At 48.2% G+C, this 23696-nt stretch overlaps 2 protein-coding genes across 2 annotated transcripts in view; both read right to left on the reverse strand.

Annotated features, from left to right (window-relative positions):
• The window catches only part of LOC135825347 (uncharacterized), a 10867-nt gene extending 7875 nt beyond the window's left edge, over nucleotides 1-2992 (reverse strand). Inside the window, exons 1-2 of the mRNA XM_065338083.1 lie at nucleotides 2395-2992; nucleotides 834-903 (exon numbers count right to left, since the gene is read on the reverse strand). Coding sequence (XP_065194155.1) covers nucleotides 834-903; nucleotides 2395-2458 — 134 coding nt within the window. The 5' untranslated portion in view covers nucleotides 2459-2992. The remainder of the gene's footprint in view (nucleotides 1-833; nucleotides 904-2394) is intronic.
• Nucleotides 2993-7367: 4375 nt separating this feature from the next.
• Nucleotides 7368-10448, reverse strand: LOC135825053 (protein NLRC3-like). Its single transcript, XM_065337789.1, has one exon. It carries the CDS (start codon nucleotides 10446-10448, stop codon nucleotides 7368-7370), a length of 3081 nt encoding a protein of 1026 aa, XP_065193861.1.
• Nucleotides 10449-23696: the final 13248 nt, after the last annotated feature.

Consider the following 23696-nt stretch of genomic DNA (forward strand, 5'->3'; position numbering starts at 1 on the left):
GGATTTTATTTTCGTACAGTGCTGCATACTGAATGCACGTGTTCGCAAGCAGTACGCATGTATAGTGTACATACATGTACATGTAATTTCACATGAACAAATTTTAGTACGGAATTAATTTTAGTACAAAAGAGGCCGTGTACGAAATCGTACGAAAATAAATTCCGTCCGAAAATTTCCTGCTATACAGTACTTTACCAGCTGTACGTCGACACCCCCCCCCCCCCCCTCAAATGCTTGGGGTCTCAGTTTCTTGGATTTAGGATATACATGTAGCCGTCCTTATCTATACGGCGAAACGATCGTCATGTGAAACTGCTGCTTGTTACTGCTGCCTATTGTCCATCTAAATTGTCATAGTCGAAGTACAGTGCTGTTTTACTGAGGCATTCGGTTTTGCATGATTCTTGTTCGCCTAACTTCCCATTTAATTGATCTTCGCATCTTTGAACCACGCAAGTTGTGTGAAATGTTGCTTTGCGTCCTTGAATCGTGGTTGGACCTTATTGTCCAATGGTCTTGCCAGTATCGTCATCGACATGCATGTACATCCGCCAATGTCCTTCACAACTGAGACTTTCAGCTCGTGCTGGTCTTGGTTGCGCTCACCTTCCCCTCTTCTCATGTTATCATAACAACCTCGGCACAGGTAATTGTTGTCTACTTCTTAAAATGTGACCTAAAATTCAACAATGACATGCCATACAGTATGTGCAAAATGCATTTTGGATTTGGAAAACTGGTTTACCGAAATTTCGCGCTACCGAACAGTTGATTTTGGGAAATACCGAAAGTATTACGCCACCGGAAATTCCCGGTTCTACAGTACGTACTGATCTTGAAGTTCTTGATTGGGACCGGGTTCTGCTGCTGCTGTCGTGGCATCTGCATCTACATCACCATCTGAGAATGGTGAGGGAAAACCGTCACACACGTACACACACACACACATCCACACGTGCACACACACACATCCACACATGCATATACATGTCCACACATGTGCAAAAACACACACGCACACACACACACACACACACACTAGATTATCACAATGACTCCACAAGCGCGAGGGGAGGGTGGGTGGGTCATGAGATTTATAAGAACACGCGAAACCACCACCACAACCATTACAAATCACAAAGAATGACAGCCTCTTGCACTCCTCTACACTACAGCTAGGTCATGTGATACGGTGACTTGGATCGCAACACTTAGCATTCACTGTATGCCAGGACCGTAGTGTAATACTAATAGTGTTTGTCACCTACAGACTAAGAGTACAGTACTAGACACGGGTGTTTCGCAGTGGCCACTCGTCAAGATGGCGGCAAATCCGAGAGTACAAAAATTTCGACTCTGCCTATGTGCGCGGCGGATGCGAATCTCGCACGTGCATGCAAAATCTAGCCTTCTGCAGAGCTGGGTAGAGCAAGTGTGTAGCCAGTGCAGGAACGACGACCTTTTCCGAGAGAGAATGTGGCTCTTTTCATCCCAACATTTTACTCGCCACGCTCTCCCTCCCAGCTTATTGATACGAGTATGTGCTACCGAGTAGAAGTCTCCATCCTCAGAGTAGGCCTGGCAGAATCGCAAGGTTGAAATACTTGCTCACTTGGTTTTTTGGTCCTTTGAGGTGTTGATGTGATTGTTGTGTACAACTCGAAGTGACAAACTTGAGACCCCCGCGCCACAAAAAACTAAGGCGCGCCACAAAGTTTCGTTTGGCTGTTCAATGAAAGGACGTATGGAAGCAGGGATAAAAACTATCGTGGCTGCCGGCAAAACTCTTAGTAATGTAATAAACGGGGGTGTGACTTTGGTAATTCCAAGGAGAATGTACGCACGGCCATTCCACAACGAAGACGAACTACGAGCTCAAAAACACGCCGATTTTCAAACAAACGACGCAGGAAAGAAGACTGGACATGGCCGCAGTGTTCCCGTGTGGCCTTCAAAACACCTAATTTTACTTCGATAGCGGCTGGTTCAGGGCAAATTCAGGCCCAATTCGACAGCGTCGTACCGCTCAGATTCGCCCAAAACACGAGGAAATGTACGGTAAATACAAATGCGTACGCATTTTGCGTACGGGGACGACTGGCCAGAGTTCATGCACTGCAAACACCCGTGTAGAGTGGCTTCAACTAACACAGTAACAGACTCAGTAGACAATCTCTTTAGACAGCGACTGGGCCTCTGCAGGCTGCGGCTGTCTCTGATCTGCACATCATGCACAACCGTATACCCTGGATTACAGCGAAATCAGCTGCACTGGGCCGGGATGTCTCACTAAAGACTAAAGAGTAAAGTCTAAAGAGTAACGTGCTGCGAGTTGTGAGACTGGCCAGCTTTCCAGCCTGCATGCAGTGCATGCAGGCTAATGAGTCTTACCAGCGTTTGGGAGCGATCGTCTGGGCTTGGCACCGCCGCCTGCGCCTGGGTTTATACTGCTCATCGTCGACTAGTGCATGCACTAGACTTCACGACACCACACTGATCAAGGATAGCCAAACGTCGCTGGGCTTTCACACGGACCCTTCTACCCAGCCGGCACGGCAATGAACAACGCCTGGCCTGGGCGTGTGCGAGATTGCAAAATAATCAGCGTTGGCAGCACCACTTGAAGTTAGTTCACAAATTTCAGAACAAATTCCTCCAGTTAGTTAGCGAAAGGTCCAAGCTGCATGGAGGCTGCTAACGTTAGATCGACTACTAGCTATTAACAGTAATAATTATTGCTATCACTGGAGTAGTGCTAAGGCGCTAGGCAAGGGGGGATGGAGACTCTCTCACGTGACTCTCAGATTCAGATCTCTCGCCGCGTGTGTGTGCGGGTGCAGCGATAGGTATTACGGAAGGTCTCAGATTCTTGCCAATCTTGGTCTAAACCTTTGCTCAGCACACGCATCGGCATAAACTAATTACTTGTAACTTAAGTAATACTAGCCAATCTTCTAAAAGAAAACGATTTAGTAACGTGTCAATGTTTGATACCTGGATACTGATCTTTTCAAACCTTCAAGTCATTCGATCATGATGATTACTCATGGACATCGAGAGCTAGCTAGCATAGCGCGAGCATCGCGACAGCTGGCAACTGTCGCGATGCTCGCTTTGCTGCTGCATGCGGCTAGCTGCACGTACGTAACAGCAACCTAACCAGTTATCTGCACTGCAGCCTGGTAACTGTGACTGTGAGTTTCGATAGTAAGCGTTGTTGACACGCGCTGTTGCCACGCAACTACAATGTCTACATAATACTAGCTAGCTGCCACTGCCAGGCAGTCAGAGTAGCACGACTGACGCAGTGACGGACTGCATGCAGTCTGTACAGACTGTATACCGGTAGATCATGCATGGTAGATTTGTAGTGTAGATCTGCACTCAGCTTGGACTCCGGTCCCGGGCCGCGGCCGGAGGCGGAGCCCAGGGCCAGGCCAGGAGAGCTAGCTAGGGCTACAGCACTCAGCAGAGACTAGACTAGAGTGCCAATCATCAGCTCAGGGAGTCGTAATTTATTATTAGGCCACACTGAAGAAGGTCTGTGGTTCGACTCACCCGACCGACCGTACAATTTCAGCCCGACCGTAACTTTTTTTCGGCGGGCTGTCGTGTGACTGACGTACGTGGACTGAACACGTCCACGTCTACGTGCTGTGCAGCGTGAGTCTGCGGATGCAGGCGGCTCCTTTTGGACTTGACTTGTAGTTGTACTGCAGTGCAGTGCAGTGAGTGGTACGACTGCTGCCTTGTGCTGGTAGTAGAGTCTACTCGATACGACCACCGGCAGACTGGCGAGACTTATTTTGAAGTGACCGTCCGGTTGAGAGTGATTGCCTCGTTCCAGATTAAGGACGGCCTTCTGTTTTGGGATGAAGGACAGACGAGATTGCACTTTCCTCGTGTATTGGGAACGATATTTCACCTGTACCGGTAAGTTGCTGCTCCATGTGTGCAAGCACAGGAAGCGTCGATGGAAAAAGCCCATGTATTCGTGCACGCCGACACCAAACTAGCAATACATGTACCGGTACATTGTACAATTTGTACTTCGAAGTAGTTCCCGAACTTACTTTCAACTCGCATCGTTCTTCATTTGCTTGATGATTTGAACAGTCAGAGTCACCGCTTGAAGTTATTCTCTTCTCGTTCCAGAGCTACACAATGTTTCAAAGTATTAGCCAGTGATCCCTTTATACAACATGTATGGCATAACACTGCGTAATAATACCGATGTACTGGGTGTCTAAAGGCAGTACAGTGTATTTACATGTACTAAAAATATATTTAAAAAAAAAAAATCCGCCCGCCCGCCCGTAAAAAAATGTCCATGTTAGTCGAACCACACACCTTCTTTAGTTTGGCCTTATTATTTTATTATTTTGCTTGTTCGCGTTGGCATCAACCTGCATAAAGCAGGTATATAGCCTTCGCTTAAGCTGCCATAAAAAAGAAAGCTCATCCTAAGCGAGAGGGCTAGAGGAAAAGATAACGATAACGAGATACAGAATACAAAGAAATACAATGAGTTAAACATACGTATACAGTTCAAAACAAAACAGAGCAGAGCCGAAGTTACTAATCGGAGTGACGAATGTGTTGGTTCCGATTGATCCATCAATCGACAAAGGGACTAATCCGTTAGTAGGGAGTCGTAATACTATACTCTATCTGACTATAGTTTTACGTCTCCCTGGTGCCAATCAACGCTGTCAGTGCCAATGCCGGGAATGGTGCACACGATCGTACGAGCAACCCAGACCTAGCGAATGATTTTGGTCTTCTAACCACGCAAACGGACGCCTGTGGCGTATTTGTTACTAACCCGGAGCGAGCAAGTAGTTTTGGTGTAGGGCGAGAGAGTGCTCACCTGGGAGGCTCGGTTTTGGGGACTCTAGAGTAAATTTTACTTGGAAATGCTGCTCCGTTTCATTTCTTCTTCCTCAGTGAGGCCACCTCTAGGCTTAGCAAACTACTGTACAGTTAGTGCAGTGTTCGAAGTTCGCAGTCCGACTGTGTCCAGGATTTTACTAGGACTCCACTTACACTGTTTGGGACCATAGTGGCACGAAGCAGACAACCAAGAACGAGTGAGAGAGGTTCAACAAGAACGAGTAAGAGAGGCTCAACAAGAATGAATGAGAGAGGCTCAACAAGAATGAGTGAAAGAGGCTCAACAAGAATGAATGAGAGAGGTTCAACAAGAACGAATGTGAAAGGCTCACCAGGAACCAGTGAGAATGGAAATTTGAAAATGGGGTGCAATATCCTGCATTCTGGACACTTTTACGGGCATTGTGCTTAAAATAAGTGGCCGGGCCAAAGCTGGACGGGCTGCTACGCCCCTGAGTAGGCCTTTGCAGATTCTGCCGGCAGAAAAATTGGCAGAATTCGTTACTTTTTCTGGTAAATTTCATGCATGTTTGGTATGTGGATAAAGAAATGGAGCCGAATTCGAGGAATTGCCCGCCACAAGGTTAGTATGGTTCTGCCAATTTCACTGCTTTTCGAGCAGAATCTGCCACCTTTTCGAGCATTATCCGCCAATGCCTACGGGGCCCTGAGAAAGGTCACTGTTTCTGAACCTGGTGTCCCCCGCCTTGTTACATACTGTCACCCAACAACATGTTTCAACAAAACAAGTTTTAGATACATGTATATGTACATGTGCAATAGTAGATCTACACTCATACAACTATTAGCTACAAGTTGGAAGGCCGTTGATTTGCACACTGGAGATGTGTTAGAGCTAGGTCTCGGGTCGTTGAATGTCTCCGTAGCTTGTCAGTTTTGTACCCTGTTATCGCACTTTCTGACTGCTTATCATCTTGTTACAGTCGTGACTCGTGGATAGTTGCTTCATAACTCGTTCCCTTGTGTTTTCTTATAACAATCATACCGCAGAATCCCGGGGATAAGCCCATGGGCTTATCTGTTTCACAAGGACATTTCGGTGGGCTTATACAAGAACATGGGATTATACGCGGGCATGGCCTTATACGCCGGCATCAAAGTGGTGCTATTGAAAAGTACCAAGGAAGTGAGAAGTACATTGCTGAAAATCACTGTGCAAACAAAAACAACCGATGACTGCGTTGAAATGTACCAAAAAAAACCCTCTATGCACTACGCACAAATGGTATCAAGAGTAAGTAAGCCCGGGGGGGGGGGGGGAGGGGGGTATGAACTCTTGGTCGTAAATGTACATGGTAGATGTACGACCTAGGCCCACGGGCTTGTACAACGAAGCTTCGCGATGTTCGAACTTGGCCTGGGCTTGTGCGAGAGCATGGGCTTATACGCGGAATTCTACGGTAGTCATTCATGAATTCATGCTTATGGCACACAACAAGCAGCACGTAGATCAATTGGTTTTTACAAGTTGCTTGCCGGCGGTTGTGACAAGAATGAGCTCAGCATGATGATACAGACAACAAAGCAAGGGAAAGCAGCCAAGGTGGAAAATACAATTGTCTTGCGTGAAGCAGGCAGCAAGATAAAACCCAGAGATATTAGTACATTTACATTGGGAGTAGTACACAGTTGAAGCAATAAACAGGTACGATGCAATCATGATGAAGTGAATGCAGTCTATAAGAAGATCAATCGAAAATCAACAAAACGACCTTTTGCACACAAACGAACATGTACATGTATGCCTTACATTGATGAACTAGTAAACACTCACATAATTATTACACACATTCACAAAACACACACCACACAAACATACTTGAAGTACATTCGTCATAGAATTCTAATACCAGTTAAGTGTGAAAGCTCACTAGAGAGGGAAAAGTATTCGATTTCTAGAAACATATTTACTGCAACATTCTACGTCCATGTACGGGTTAGAGGTTTCGCGGAAAGATGACAAACTTACAATGCAGCTGCAATGCTAAGAAAAACTATTCTATTCACTAGATGCAAACTTTGTGAAAGAAACATGCGACGAGTAAAGGCACGGCACCATGACCAAGTAAGAACCACAAATTCTCTCAACGATAGTTCACAATTACCCAACAAATTTACGAAACGAAAATATACAATTATCAGGGTCTAAAGTTCAAAGGTCAAAGGTCAACAGTAACTCCTGGAACTGACTAAAAACGAAGGAACGAACGTCCAGCCAAAACACAAATGTGCACACACATACACAAAAAATACAGTATACGTTCAAGTACACACACAGACACGCATGTACGAGCACGCACCCACGGAAGCACTACCACGCATGCACACACATACGCACGTGCACTCCAAAGAACACACACAGACCGACTGTATGCTAGGAGGAAGCGATAGACCAGCACAAGCTTTCTTCATAAGGACACAAATCCGTCTGTGCTAATTCGCTCACCTCCTCATTCCTCACTCTCACTATCTCCTTCAGCGTCGTACTCGTCTTCTTCTTCGTCGTCATTCTCCACTTCGTCGGACCAGCGAAACTGGCTATACTGCACATTCAGATCATCTCTCACCATGGCACTTAGAGACTCGCGCAGTAGTGGAGAAACTAGAGCTCTTTCAGGCATCTCCAGTTCCTTCAGAGACGAGCAGCTCTCAGCAGCGGCGGCGAACAGCTTTGCTTCGTCGCCAGCGTCCCGGAAATCATTCCTCCCCATTTCGAGCTTGGAGAGGTTTGGCAGGCTGGGCAGCAGGGACGCAAGCACCGGCAGAGCTCCCGACGAGAGGCAGTCGTCGTCCAGGTACAGCTTCTCTAGGCGTCGGCACTGACTCAGCTCACCACGAACAGTTTCGAGGAAATCTCCAGTTAGCTCATTGCGCCGGAGTGAGAGGACCTCCAAACTCTCGTGTTGCTGTTGAATGATTCTACTGACGATCGTAGCCGAGTTCTGCTTCATCCCAACCTTGTCCAGCTCCAGGTCTCTCAGCCTCAGTGCTCCTAACAATGGTGCTAGCTGGGTTAGACCTTCCATATCCAGTACGTAGACATAGACACCGACGTACCGGAGATCTGGGCATGCGCGCAAGCTGCTGCAGACTGTGGTGATGACGTCAAGGTTGACTGCTGGATCGGTGCACTTTTGACCTCCAAAGTCCACTCCCAGCAGTCGCGTACAGCGGTGTGTGTTGCTGTGGACGGTGGCCGTAGCATTGCTGCTGAACAGGTTCCCGGATGTGTAGAGTTGTCGCAGTGTTGACGTGTTGGATGCGATACACGCTGCGATATGGGCCGTGTGACGATCTGTTAGGTTGTTCAGTTCCAGGTTGATGAGCGTAAGATTGCGTAGTAGAGCCATGCCATCAGCCATGCATGCGTACCCGGTATCACCTATACAACAGTTCCGCAGGCGGATGCGGGTGATGAACTGGTGGTGGTGACGGATGACTGTGTTGATGGCCTGACAGTCCGACGGTGTGAGAGGAACGCCGTCGAAATCTACTCCGTACTCCGTCAAGATAGCTTGCATGCTTTGGATGTCTTCGATGCTGCTTTGCCTGGCGTTGACGTGCTCCGCGAAGACCCGGCAGGCGTAGAGGATTCGTTGACGTCGTTCCGCGTCACTGACGTTCTCCAGAGCTGCGGGTGGCTGAGCCGCATCGTCGGATGGAGGAACTGGAGGAAGCTTGGACGTGGGAGTGACGGTGAAGCATCGAATGGCCGAACCTTGCGCCTGGTGCGCCATGGCATAGTGCAGCATCTGTGTACTGGCACTGGGGACGCGGTCTGTCCATATGGGTAGCATTGAACGAACGAAATCCTTGCAGGTGATTTTGGTGACGGCTGGGTCAATTTCGAGGCGGACCACTTCAGGAGCAGACAATGCGAGACCGATCCTGTCACCCAGCAATTCTTCTGCAAGATGCTCTGCTTCGTCCAGCGAGAGAAAGGAGGACACGTGGTCGGCCCATTCCATGATGTGGTCGTGTGTGGTGAAGAGAAAACACGTGACGTTGTGCCCCTCCGCTCCTGTGTAATGCTGGTCGGCATTCTGTGGCTGAGAAGACGATGGGGACTGCGGATTGAGAATGGCTTTAATCAACACATTGGCGGACTCACTGTCCAGCTCAGTGGCTAGTAAACGCCAAAACATGTTGAGGCTGCCTGTGAACGCTCCAAGTCGCTGCACAAGCCAGGCGATGTCAGCTGCAATGGGAGAGCGGCTAGCGATGTAGCGAGCTGCTAGAGCTTCCTGAAGTGCCAGGTGGCTGAAACGCCACTGAGTCTTGGACCGTGGTGATGCCTTGTCGCAGGCGATGAGCAATCCAAGTGTGCGAGCTGCCAATGACAGTGAAAACATTTTGAAGTCGGCATCAGTGAAGACGACTTTCCGGCGGATGAGCATGTGAAAAGCGAAGCGGGAGAGATCAAGAAGATTTTCCTGGACGTCGTCGGGAACATCGTCCCAATCGGTGTATTGCTCACCATCGCTGGGCAGCTTTCCTTCGTGCTGATTCAGTAGATGGAGGATTAGCGAGTTGACGATTGTACCCGGCGTGTTTGGCAAACTGTGCTTGTGTCGGTAGAGGCTGCAGATTGCTTGGGCAAAAAACGGAGTACGCATCATTGCGGCCAGCTGCGGGTTGGTGCGGAGCTCTGCTAGAAACTTGGGTGCATCTTTCGGAGACAGGACATTGCGAATGTAATGCTCCAAACCCTGCTTCTCAAAGCCTAGCAGCTCCACACGACGATGAAAGACTATGTCCCGGTTTTGTGTCAGCTTCATTGCTTCTGCTGAATGGCGTGACGTGATGATCAGGTTGATCCCCGGTAATTCTTTGCCGCAGATGACGTTGTACATGAACTTGCTGCAGTCGGCGAGCTTTATCTCGTCGAGGCCGTCGAGAATGATACAGACAGATTCCGGATGATTGCAGACAAAATCAATGACTTCAACCTGCTCACCTTCTGTTGTGATGCCGTAATTCTGCAAATCCAGCAGCTCAGCGATGCTTTTGATATTGCGCACTTCTTCCAAGCGCAGCTCCAGTGCACGCAGGACAGCGATGTGTGGCCAAATCTGCCCTCTTGCCCATTCAAACGGACCCTTCTTGGTGAAGAGCATGGTTTTGCCTGCTCCAGCCGATGAGAGGGCAATGGCACGGAAAGTCTTCCCATGCATGCGTTGTCGCATGGCTTTCTTGACATTGAGAATCTCGGCAAGTTTCATTTTGCGCAGCTTCCTAGCTTCAGACGCAAATGAATGAGCCAGCCGCTCATTGCCCGCAGTTGTGCCAAGTCTCTCTGCGTCACGCATCCTGGCATTTAGCTTCTGCTTGGACACTACATGGAGATCAGCATAAAGCTCGTCCAGTTGCAAGATTCGCTCCTTCTCTTCATTGGTCTCCTCTATGCAGAACTGCACATTGCTGTAGGCAGCACGCAGGCGGTCATGGTATTTCTTAACAGTAGCCGGTAGCGGTTTCTTACTAGTTTCGCCATGACCTGAGCTGGCAGTTGGACTACCTGCCTGGGCCATACTGCAGCAGCTCAGCAGTAATGAAGACTGCTAATGTTACTGGCAGGGTCAGACACACAGCGGCCTCACACAAACACTAGCTACACTAGAACAGACAACAGTTACCAGCAGAGCAAGCTAGAGAGATCAGCTACCGCTGTAGCCACACTATTATGATTAGTTAGTTGTGTAGTGATTTGCTCTTGCACTTGTGCCGTGTATAGCATGTAGCGTGCTGTACAAGTCATTCTTACCTACCTGTATACTTCACTGTACAGACACTGGCAACAGCAGCAGCTACTATTCGACTGTAGGAGTACATGAGTCCAAGAAGCATTTTCCCCTTGCTACTGTAACTGCACTCTTCTACATCACTGTGTACTGTAGTGCATTGTGTGTGTGCGTGTGTGCGTTTGTCAGCGTCCCATCTACTACAGTATTTCTGAGCAGCCAACGCCTGAAGCAGACAGTGTCTGACCTCACAATGACGTCTCACTTGTCATTGTCAGAATGCACCTGTCATGACTGACCAGCAGAATGTCAGAATGCACCTGTCATGACAGACCAGCAGACATAAGAAAACTAACTCAAACTCACACCAAGCCCACACAGAACGTGTTAGTTCATGTATAAATAGCAGTACTCAGTGTAGTGTAGTGTAGTGTAGTGTAAACGCCTCTTCTTGTACGGGAAAAATGAATTGCACGTAATATCATCAAACAAACTCATGTATGAATTATGAGTCAGCAAACTACTTCGAAGTAGTTGATCCAAATGGTGGTAAATACACACGGCGGCGATATGGCGGTAAATACACACCTGGCCACGTACGCTCCTCTGGCCTAGGCTGCAGACTTATTCTGACCGCACAGAGCTCTCCTTTTTTTCTTACCATCTATTCGCGCCTGGCGCCTGGTCGATGCATGGCTGGTGGTATCCGACATAGCAGGCTGGTAGATCAAGTAGTGCAGGGCACATAGCAGATGGCACAGCAACGACATACAATGGGTATCCGGTCAGTTAGTCGCGAGACATTTGATGATTTCGAGGCGGTCAATTCATCGAATGACATTTCGCGACTGTGCTGTTTCGCACCTTGAATTTTTCGCAGAATAACACACTCGGCGAGTGCATTGCGACGAAGTTATATTTTCAACGCCGAACCTGTCGCCGAATTTCACTGAAAACTGTAAGCTTTGGGTACGGAATCCTTTATCTTGGTGACTCAATCATGGACCCTTATTCCGATTTTACTGGCCTAACTAACTTTGCGAGGCAACCCAAACTAGTCAAGGATGGGTATGCCTATGTGCAAGGCAAGAGAGGAAGAAACGAGACTGTTTTCTAATAGTACTGGAGCTGCGAAAGCCACTGAGCTTTCACTCGGACCTCCTACCCAGCCAGCACGGCAATGAGCAAAGCCTGGCCTGGGCGTGTGCGAGATTGCAAAATAATCAGCGTTGGCAGCACCACTTGAAGTTAGTTCACAAATTTCAGAACAAATTCCTCCAGTTAGTTAGCGAAAGGTCCAAGATGGAGGAAAATGTGTGGGATTTGTGCTGATAATTCGAAGTTAGCAAAGTGTAATTCGAAGTTCACTGTACACTGTACTGGTCAGTTCAGTTTGCATGAGCAGGCTGTGCTGGTCAGTTCAGGGTCCGTAATATTTGTGTCCATAGCGCAACTCTGCGTGACCATGAGAGCATTTTGACATACATAATTTTGAGTTGTGGGTTCATGTTTGGATAATTAGAATGTCCGGATAACTAGAAGTTGTTTCCTGGCATTTTGAGGTTCGAATTATCAGGATTTTGCCTGTAGTACGTAGTCATGTAGTCTGTACTGCATGCGCTCGAGTGCACAGATCTACACCACAAATCTACAGACTGCATGCAGTCTGTAGATTTGTAGTGTAGATATGTGCACTCAGCTTGGACACCGGTCCCGCGGCCGGTGCCCAGGCCAGGAGAGCGACATAGCTTTATCGCATAGCTTTTAGTACGACTCCCTGCCCTGGTGCGCGTGCCATGCCAATCAACGTTGTCAGTGCCAATGAATGGTGCACACAAGCAACCCAGACCTAGCGAATGATTTTGGTCTTCTGGAGAAATGGACGCATGTGGCGTATTTGTTACTAAACCGGAGCGAGCAAGTAGTTTTGGTGGATTGCGAGAGAGTGCTCACCTGAGGGGCTCGGTTTTGGGGGCTCTAGAGTAAATTATAGAGTAAATTTTACTTGTAAATGCTGCTCCGTTTCATTTCTTCTTCCTCAGCGAGGCCAATCTCTAGGCTTAGCACACCACAGTCAGTGCACTGTGCAAAGTTCGCAGTCCGACTGTCTCCAGGATTTTACTAGGACTCCACTTACACTGTATCACTATGGGACCATAGTGGCACGAAGCGGACAACCAATAATGAGCGAGAGAGGTTGAACAAGAATGAGCGAGAGAGGTTCAACAAGAAGGAGTGAAAGAGCCTCAACAAGAATGAATGAGAGAGGTTCAACAAGAATGAATGAGAAAGGCTCACCAGGAACGAGTGAGAAAGGATCATCACTTGGTCCGCTACCCACACATGATGTAGTACACATGGATGTACCCATGGATGTACATAATGTAGTACATAATATGGATGGTCCAAGATGTCAACTCTACAGGTCTGCAAGTATTATGTACATGGACACGTACGCACCTAGGATCTCTTATCATGGTCATGCTGCTAGTGCTGCCGCTGCTGGTGTTATCCACGGCTCCACCGCAGTGCTACTGCTCACAAGCTGCAGCTCGTCGTCTCCAGTCCGGTCTCGAGCACGGTTGGCATAGCAACGACGATGACGGCAATACACACGTTGCAAACTCAACACCACCATCACCGTCACCGTCATCGCCACTGCACTTGCTGCCGTGACCAGCGTTCCTGATCTACGCTATCGGCGGTGCAGAACAGTTCACTATGCCACCAAGCCACAGCCATCTGGAGCTCATTGCCAAGAACTTCCGCTTCATTCAGGTAAGTCACATGTCACGTCGCAAACACTAAACAGTTCTATTGTGAATCGGCCATGCGCCGGGTGATGCACAGCCCTAGTTTTTTTTTTTTTTTTTCTCTACAAAATCCACATATCTCCAGACACTGGGGTGAATGATGGAGTGTGGTGGTGGGGCCCATTAAGCTCCGCCGACCAGAGGTCTCGGCTTCATAGCTCCATGGACGCACCAAAGGGATATTGGGTAGGGAGGATGAAATTGAAAAAGAAAACAGAAGAAAGAAAATGGAAAGATTGTATTGCTCAGTGAGCAAAAGAATAAGTTGAGTATTGATGTGGACGCTGTTAGACTTTTAAATTCAAGAGGAGACTTTCTGCGAGGAGAGATTACATGTATGTCCAAGCAGGGTAGGACACTGTACCCTCTTACTCGCGTATGCTATGAGTGGCCCAGTGCCAGTTCGTTCTGAGGAGATGGTGATAAGCTGCTGTCTTGAATTTTTGGATGTTCTTTGGGTGAAATGGGTGGGGAATGATAGAGGTAGGCAGCTGGTTCCAAATTGGGATGACGGAGTGGGGAAAGGCTCGGCTCACATTGTTCCGGGAATTGGCAGGAAGAACATTCTGTAACTGATGGGGATGCGCGGTGGACAGTCGTACAGCCTGGCGGGTGAGGCGTGTGGTCCTGGGTTGGTGTGTCGGGGGTGGAGCCATTCTCGAGAGAAGAGCGGGAGAATTATCGCAAAGGGCTTTATACAGGAGGCAGAGGGCAGCAATGGTGCGGCGAATTATGAGGCTAGGAAGCCAGCATTGCGGATGTATTGCCTTGATGGCTCGCTCCTGCACCCAGTCCAGCCGATTCAAGTGGGAAGGAGCTGCCCCCATCCAGACGATTGGGCAGTACTCCATAACCGGCCGGACAAAGGCTTTGTAGGCTCGAAGCCGGGCAGGAATAGTCAGCAAGTGAAATGCCTTGCGCAAGGCTCCAAGTCTCTGCGTTGCTCGGACTACAACAGTTCGGATATGCTGGCTGAATTTTAGCTGATGGTCAAACGTGACGCCGAGTACTTTGATGGAGGGCTGCTCCTCGACAGGAGTTCCATTGAAGACAATGGGGGGTATTGGCCAGTCCCGACGATGGTGGGAAATTGTAAGGGCTTGAGATTTGGCTGGCTCGAACTGCACTTTCCAATCCGAGCCCCAACTGGATACAAGGTCGACAGCAGCCTAGTCCTGTGAAAACTGGGCTGCAAAATGGTGCAAGGCGCAAACTTGCATGATGCGACTCAGACTGGATTTCATTGACCAGTGCTGTACATGTACATGTAATGTCGCACTGTTGTATCCATGGCAACCTGCACTGTTGTATCCATGGCAATATGCACTGTTGTATCCAGGACCGCCGGAAGCAGTTCTTGATTGGTCCGGTAGTTTTAGTGCCTGTCATACAGTTTGTGTATGATATGGCGGGTACACATGAACTCCACAGCAGTAAACATGATTGTGTTGGTGGCTAAAATGTTGGTCTGGTGATAACCTGACCAACCGGACCGGTTCCATCGGCCCTGGTATCCATAGGAATATCCACTGTTGCTAACATGGGAACCTGCACTGTCGTACCCATGGCAACCTGCACTGCTAATGGCATGGTAACCGGCATTGTTGTATCCATGGTAACCTTCACCATGGCACTGGCCATAGGCTGGGTATAGGCTTTGAAAGTGGTGACGTCATCACACACAGATGGGAAGGCAATGCAAGCACCGGTGGAAGAGCTCTGAGGACAGGGACGAATCCAGAGATCTCTACAGGGGGTTCCAGTTTAATTTAAACAAAACTGAATAAACTGAATCGCTGATACATATACAATTACACATGTACATGCATATGGTTTCCAGCAGTACATTTGCCCAATTTGGAGGGTTTCCGCAGAACCCCGACCGCAGAACCCCGACCGCAGAACCCCAACCGCAGAACCCCCCCCCCCTGGATCCACCATTTGAGGATGTCGACTGTGCATTAACTTTGTTATTTTCTTGATCGACGTTAATTGTCTCCGAGAAAACTATGAACATGACGAGAGCAGTTTTTTATGTGCTTGCAGGGCACTTCTAACACCATACAGCTAGCGTACATGCGGCAGGTCAACCCGGCGTTTCGTCCTGTCCAGTACTTTATGACCCACACAGCACCCAGCAACCATTTGGAGCACATTGCAGGCAGTCTGGAGTCCGTACTGATGTACGCTGCCGGCCTGCTCGCTCAGGCCATCAACAGCAGTGGCAGTGACGCAACACTGAACGTAAGTCCATGCCTGCAACCATCCCGATTTCGCCGGGAACGTCAAGATATCGATGTGGGAGTATGATGTCCCGCCCGCCGACCAAAACTGGCAATGTGCGATCCGCTGCGCTTCACAGGGGGGTACTAGTAATAGGTTTACAAAACTGGACTTATCGCACTCCTGAGTAACATTGCACCGTCATGTTCATACTTCATACCTACATGTACATGTATAAGTACTCAATCTACGGACAGAACTGTTTCGTCCTTTGTGGACTCATCAGCGCAGCACCGAGGAAATGAGGCCGAAAATGATAGCAACGAAAACTAAATTTTCCAAAGCCAGATTTACACCAGGCCCGAGCGTACCTTGCCAGAGTGCTCAAACTGACAAGTCAGTGAGCTCTGGATATATAAGTAGGTAGCTCATTGACGCGATCTCAGTTTTGCAAAGGTTGCCAGGTACCGTAGTGTCTTGTGTTAAAGCCTATCTCGTATAGAAGCCTGTTTTGAATACAAGCCTGATTTTCAAGAATGCACTGTCGGCACATACGCCTGGTTTTAGTGTTGACACACATAGAAATACCTGGTTTGGATAGAAGTCTATCCCTGACATCGGCTTCTACAAGAATGAGCCCGGCTTTACCACGTAATATTACGGTATGTAAGCCTGAAATTGCCGCCACTACCAGCTATTCACACTAGGCACACATGAACCATTGAGCAACACTCTACATGAACAAATCTGCTCAGTGAAATACGATCGCGTGAGTCACATTTGCGCCCTGCGTATTTCATGGCAAAAAATAGGGGGGGGGGGGGCGTGATGCGGCTTATACTCCATTGCGGCGTACGCTCCGGAAAATACGGTCATTGCTCCGTTAGTGTACAAGCATAATTATGGTGATACTTGCTGCACACATGACATATTATGGATGGAAACAAGTGGATGTAAATTGCACACACACACACACACACACACACACACACACACATACCACACACACACACACACACACACACACACACACACACACACACACACACACACACACACACACACACACACACACACACACACACACACACACCACACCACACACACACACACACACACACCACACACACACACACACGCACACGCACACCACACACACACACACACACACACACACACACACACACACACACACACACACACACACACACACACCACACACACACACACACCACGCACGCACACACACACACACACACACACACACACCACACACACACACACACACACACACACACCACACACACACACACACACACACACACACACACACACACATACACACACACACACGCACACACACACACACACACACACACACACACACATTATTTTGTGTTTTATTCTCACCTGATTTCTACTTTACATGTACGTCTGACAATAGGTTATCCTGGGTGTTAGCGGCCGTCGTGAGTGGTTTGTTTCAATTTCACACACGGCACTGGGCCCAATAACGTACAGGCAAATGTGAGTTTCCATGGGAACGCAGTCAACAATTCAAATTTACTCTCTACGGTTTGCTATGGCTGTGCAGTGACTTGTTGATAGGAGACGCGAGGACTGGTTACAGACCGCTGGACGGGTTTTGCCTGCAAGACTTTGTTGGTGAATTACAGCCATGAGATGGAGGATGTAAGTATTGTATAGCTGTGCATACATACAGTAAGACTACCATGATCTGGGTATGTCCCTCTACAGGGCATCTTTCTGACCTCTCTCCAGTCACAAACAAATCGGCTTTTCAGTGACCCGGACGGAGAGCCAAGGATAAATTTATAGTAAATAAAAAAGACCAAGAAACTACAAGTTACGCCTACTACCGGTATAATGTCCACTAACACCACCAGTTACGAAATCATGTTATCGCATGAGATGATTGTTTGGTACTCAAATCATATAATCGCATGAGCTGATTGTTTAGTAACTGGTGGTGTTAGTGGAAATTATAGTAGGCGTAACTTGCAGTTTCGTGGTCCTTTTTCTTTACTATAAATTTTCAGTGACCCCCACTCCCCCCCCCATTAAATCGTTTTTAGAAACACTAAAACGACATTGCTTACATGTGCGCATATGGTCATGAGTGTGCATATCCTACTGCTGTTCATAGCTCTATTCAAAATCTATTGATTGGTGTAAACCGTGTCTACTTGCTTTGCACATACACAAATACGGTATGTTGTATATTCTGCATTACTCCTTTTAGGCTATGGTGCGCAAGCCCTCGATAACGACCGAGACCATAGGTCGGTGTTGCGGGCTTGCCTCACCAGCGCAGGCTTGGTTTGCAGCCTCTTCTCTCCCTGCTGTTTTGTTAATGCATATTCTGTTGTCTTCTCCCCTTCTGACGAGTAGTTTGTGTACTTCAGGCCTACCGGAACCGGTCCGGTTGGTCAGGTTATTTCCCGCCCAACATTTCAGTCACCAACACATATTTGCTACTGTCGAGTCCAGGCGTACCTGCCATAGTGACTGTATGAACAGCCATGGTACTACAGTCGTCCCTCTCTAATCCATCACTTTATAAACCGGCATAATATTCAGCAACCAAAATGTCCTCTTCGAGCACATTGCCGCCGAAAACCAGATGTGTTAATCCAGCATCCTCTCTAATCCAGCAGAGTATCCGTAGCACAAATGCTGCCGGATTATAGAGGGAGCACTGTACTGGACCAATCAAAAACTGCTGACGGCGGTCCTGTACTTAGCAAAAACAAATTACATGCAGTGCCCATTTACCCCCTGCGGCGCAGATAAGGGTAGCTCTATTGTACTGTGCAAAATGTGTATAGTTAGCTGTTTCGATGGTTATGGACGGTGCTCATGCAGACCAGCCGGAACCCGTCCGGTTTGTCAGGTCATCACCGGAGCAACTAGTTGGCTACCGTCAACACATGTTTACAGCTGTGGAGGAGAAGGTTATGTGTGCCTGCTAGATCATACACAAACTGTATTAAAGATTATAGGCTAGGACGGGAGCAATCTAGAACGGCTTCGGGCGGTCCTGTCATGTGTGCTTGTACGGCACCAGTGCTATTGGCACTGGTACCCAGACACCAATTTTTAGTGTTATAAGGACTACTAGTAGTTATTCGTGATAAAATACCAAGAATGCATAGCCACACATTCTCACTACACTCTCCAAGCGGTCTCTAGGCTACACCAATCATTGAACATGGTTATAGTCATCTGAATATTTCAGGCAAAGTCTATCTTTCCTCAGGATGTATAGTTTGGCCTGGCCTGAGAATCTGGATGAAATTACTTCAAAGTCTACTGTTCTATTGTAGCAGAGAGACCGCTATGGATAATTGTTTATAATTGAAGTATGTGTTTAGGCCTATCTATCTATGTGTAGACCTACAAATATTACACAGCAATGAATCAAACAAGTCTCATTCCGCTGTTACTCCGAGTTTTGTGTCAGAACACTTCATCAGACAGCATATTACTTGCTCTGTCCAGTGGGCATTGAGCACTGTAAGCAGCCTAGGGACTTTGGACAACTGTCTATGTGTAGACCTATGTATCTATGTGTAGACCTATCTATCTATGTGTAGACCTATGTATCTATGTGTAGACCTATCTACAGGAAAACTACGTACTAGTATTCCCAAAGGATATGCGATTGAAGTCTATGGAGTTGTACGATGGCAAAAACCTCTCAGATGTGATGTGTACTTTTTGGTAGTACGGTATTATCCAGAGTATATGCCTCACTGTAAAAACCAGTAATTCACCTCAAATAAAGGCTTATAATACAATGGTCAAACTGATGATAATAAATAGGGTGGATGTCTGTATTTTTTGACAAAAAAATCTTGGCTTGGCTTATACTCCAGTGGGGCTTATACTCCAGTGGGGCTTATACTCCAGTGTGGCTTATACTCCATTGTGGCTTATACTCCGGTGTGGCTTATACTCCAGTGGGGCTTATACTCCAGTGGGGCTTATACTCCAGTGGAGCTTATACTCCAGTGTGGCTTATACTCCGGTGTGGCTTATACTCCAGTGTGGCTTATACTCCAGTGTGGCTTATACTCCAGTGTGGCTTATACTCCAGTGTGGCTTATACTCCAGTGGGGCTTTTACTCCAGTGTGGCTTATACTCCAGTGTGGCTTATACTCCAGTGTGGCTTATACTCCAGTGTGGCTTATACTCCAGTGTGGCTTATACTCCAGTGTGGCTTATACTCCAGTGTGGCTTATACTCCAGTGTGGCTTATACTCCAGTGTGGCTTATACTCCAGTGTGGCTTATACTCCAGTGTGGCTTATACTCCAGTGGGGCTTTTACTCCAGTGTGGCTTATACTCCAGTGGGGCTTATACTCCAGTGTGGCTTATACTCCAGTGTGGCTTATACTCCAGTGTGGCTTATACTCCAGTGGGTCTTATACTCCAGTGGGGCTTATACTCCAGTGGGGCTCATACTCCAGTGTGGCTTATACTCCAGTGGGGCTTATACTCCAGTGGGGCTTATACTCCAGTGGGGCTTATACTCCAGTGTGGCTTATACTCCAGTGTGGCTTATACTCCAGTGGGGCTTATACTCCAGTGGGGCTTATACTCCAGTGGGGCTTATACTCCAGTGGGGCTTATACTCCAGTGTGGCTTATACTCCAGTGTGGCTTATACTCCAGTGTGGCTTATACTCCAGTGTGGCTTATACTCCAGTGTGGCTTATACTCCAGTGTGGCTTATACTCCAGTGTGGCTTATACTCCAGTGTGGCTTATACTCCAGTATGGCTTATACTCCAGTGTGGCTTATACTCCAGTGTGGCTTATACTCCAGTGTGGCTTATACTCCAGTGTGGCTTATACTCCAGTGTGGCTTATACTCCAGTGTGGCTTATACTCCAGTGTGGCTTATACTCCAGTGTGGCTTATACTCCAGTGTGGCTTATACTCCAGTGTGGCTTATACTCCAGTGTGGCTTATACTCCAGTGTGGCTTATACTCCAGTGTGGCTTATACTCCAGTGTGGCTTATACTCCAGTGTGGCTTATACTCCAGTGTGGCTTATACTCCAGTGTGGCTTATACTCCAGTGTGGCTTATACTCCAGTGTGGCTTATACTCCAGTGTGGCTTATACTCCAGTGTGGCTTATACTCCAGTGTGGCTTATACTCCAGTGTGGCTTATACTCCAGTGTGGCTTATACTCCAGTGTGGCTTATACTCCAGTGTGGCTTATACTCCAGTTTGGCTTATACTCCAGTGTGGCTTATACTCCAGTGTGGCTTATACTCCAGTGTGGCTTATACTCCAGTGTGGCTTATACTCCAGTGTGGCTTATACTCCAGTGTGGCTTATACTCCAGTGTGGCTTATACTCCAGTGTGGCTTATACTCCAGTGTGGCTTATACTCCAGTGTGGCTTATACTCCAGTGTGGCTTATACTCCAGTGTGGCTTATACTCCAGTGTGGCTTATACTCCAGTGTGGCTTATACTCCAGTGTGGCTTATACTCCAGTGTGGCTTATACTCCAGTGTGGCTTATACTCCAGTGTGGCTTATACTCCAGTGTGGCTTATACTCCAGTGTGGCTTATACTCCAGTGTGGCTTATACTCCAGTGTGGCTTATACTCCAGTGTGGCTTATACTCCAGTGTGGCTTATACTCCAGTGTGGCTTATACTCCAGTGTGGCTTATACTCCAGTGTGGCTTATACTCCAGTGTGGCTTATACTCCAGTGTGGCTTATACTCCAGTGTGGCTTATACTCCAGTGTGGCTTATACTCCAGTGTGGCTTATACTCCGGTGTGGCTTATACTCCGGTGTGGCTTATACTCCGGTGTGGCTTATACTCCGGTGTGGCTTATACTCCGGTGTGGCTTATACTCCGGTGTGGCTTATACTCCGGTGTGGCTTATACTCCGGTGTGGCTTATACTCCGGTGTGGCTTATACTCCGGTGTGGCTTATACTCCGGTGTGGCTTATACTCCGGTGTGGCTTATACTCCGGTGTGGCTTATACTCCGGTGTGGCTTATACTCCGGTGTGGCTTATACTCCGGTGTGGCTTATACTCCAGTGTGGCTTATACTCCAGTGTGGCTTATACTCCAGTGTGGCTTATACTCCAGTGTGGCTTATACTCCAGTGTGGCTTATACTCCAGTGTGGCTTATACTCCAGCGTGGCTTATACTCCAGCGTGGCTTATACTCCAGCGTGGCTTATACTCCAGCGTGGCTTATACTCCAGCGTGGCTTATACTCCAGCGTGGCTTATACTCCAGCGTGGCTTATACTCCAGCGTGGCTTATACTCCAGCGTGGCTTATACTCCAGCGTGGCTTATACTCCAGCGTGGCTTATACTCCAGCGTGGCTTATACTCCAGCGTGGCTTATACTCCAGCGTGGCTTATACTCCAGCGTGGCTTATACTCCAGCGTGGCTTATACTCCAGCGTGGCTTATACTCCAGCGTGGCTTATACTCCAGCGTGGCTTATACTCCAGCGTGGCTTATACTCCAGCGTGGCTTATACTCCAGCGTGGCTTATACTCCAGCGTGGCTTATACTCCAGCGTGGCTTATACTCCAGCGTGGCTTATACTCCAGCGTGGCTTATACTCCAGCGTGGCTTATACTCCAGCGTGGCTTATACTCCAGCGTGGCTTATACTCCAGCGTGGCTTATACTCCAGCGTGGCTTATACTCCAGCGTGGCTTATACTCCAGCGTGGCTTATACTCCAGCGTGGCTTATACTCCAGCGTGGCTTATACTCCAGCGTGGCTTATACTCCAGCGTGGCTTATACTCCAGCGTGGCTTATACTCCAGCGTGGCTTATACTCCAGCGTGGCTTATACTCCAGCGTGGCTTATACTCCAGCGTGGCTTATACTCCAGCGTGGCTTATACTCCAGCGTGGCTTATACTCCAGCGTGGCTTATACTCCAGCGTGGCTTATACTCCAGCGTGGCTTATACTCCAGCGTGGCTTATACTCCAGCGTGGCTTATACTCCAGCGTGGCTTATACTCCAGCGTGGCTTATACTCCAGCGTGGCTTATACTCCAGCGTGGCTTATACTCCAGCGTGGCTTATACTCCAGCGTGGCTTATACTCCAGCGTGGCTTATACTCCAGCGTGGCTTATACTCCAGCGTGGCTTATACTCCAGCGTGGCTTATACTCCAGCGTGGCTTATACTCCAGCGTGGCTTATACTCCAGCGTGGCTTATACTCCAGCGTGGCTTATACTCCAGCGTGGCTTATACTCCAGCGTGGCTTATACTCCAGCGTGGCTTATACTCCAGCGTGGCTTATACTCCAGCGTGGCTTATACTCCAGCGTGGCTTATACTCCAGCGTGGCTTATACTCCAGCGTGGCTTATACTCCAGCGTGGCTTATACTCCAGCGTGGCTTATACTCCAGCGTGGCTTATACTCCAGCGTGGCTTATACTCCAGCGTGGCTTATACTCCAGCGTGGCTTATACTCCAGCGTGGCTTATACTCCAGCGTGGCTTATACTCCAGCGTGGCTTATACTCCAGCGTGGCTTATACTCCAGCGTGGCTTATACTCCAGCGTGGCTTATACTCCAGCGTGGCTTATACTCCAGCGTGGCTTATACTCCAGCGTGGCTTATACTCCAGCGTGGCTTATACTCCAGCGTGGCTTATACTCCAGCGTGGCTTATACTCCAGCGTGGCTTATACTCCAGCGTGGCTTATACTCCAGCGTGGCTTATACTCCAGCGTGGCTTATACTCCAGCGTGGCTTATACTCCAGCGTGGCTTATACTCCAGCGTGGCTTATACTCCAGCGTGGCTTATACTCCAGGGTGGCTTATACTCCAGTGTGGCTTATACTCCAGTGTGGCTTATACTCCAGTGTGGCTTATACTCCAGTGTGGCTTATACTCCAGTGTGGCTTATACTCCAGTGTGGCTTATACTCCAGTGTGGCTTATACTCCAGTGTGGCTTATACTCCAGTGTGGC

Source organism: Sycon ciliatum, chromosome 9 (assembly GCF_964019385.1).
Source record: "Sycon ciliatum chromosome 9, ocSycCili1.1, whole genome shotgun sequence".
Classification (NCBI taxonomy): Eukaryota; Metazoa; Porifera; class Calcarea; order Leucosolenida; family Sycettidae; genus Sycon; species Sycon ciliatum.

Excerpts from the sequence above, each read along its gene's own strand:
- LOC135825053 (XM_065337789.1), bottom strand. The coding sequence starts at position 10,448 with ATGGCCCAGGCAGGTAGTCCAACTGCCAGCTCAGGTCATGGCGAAACT.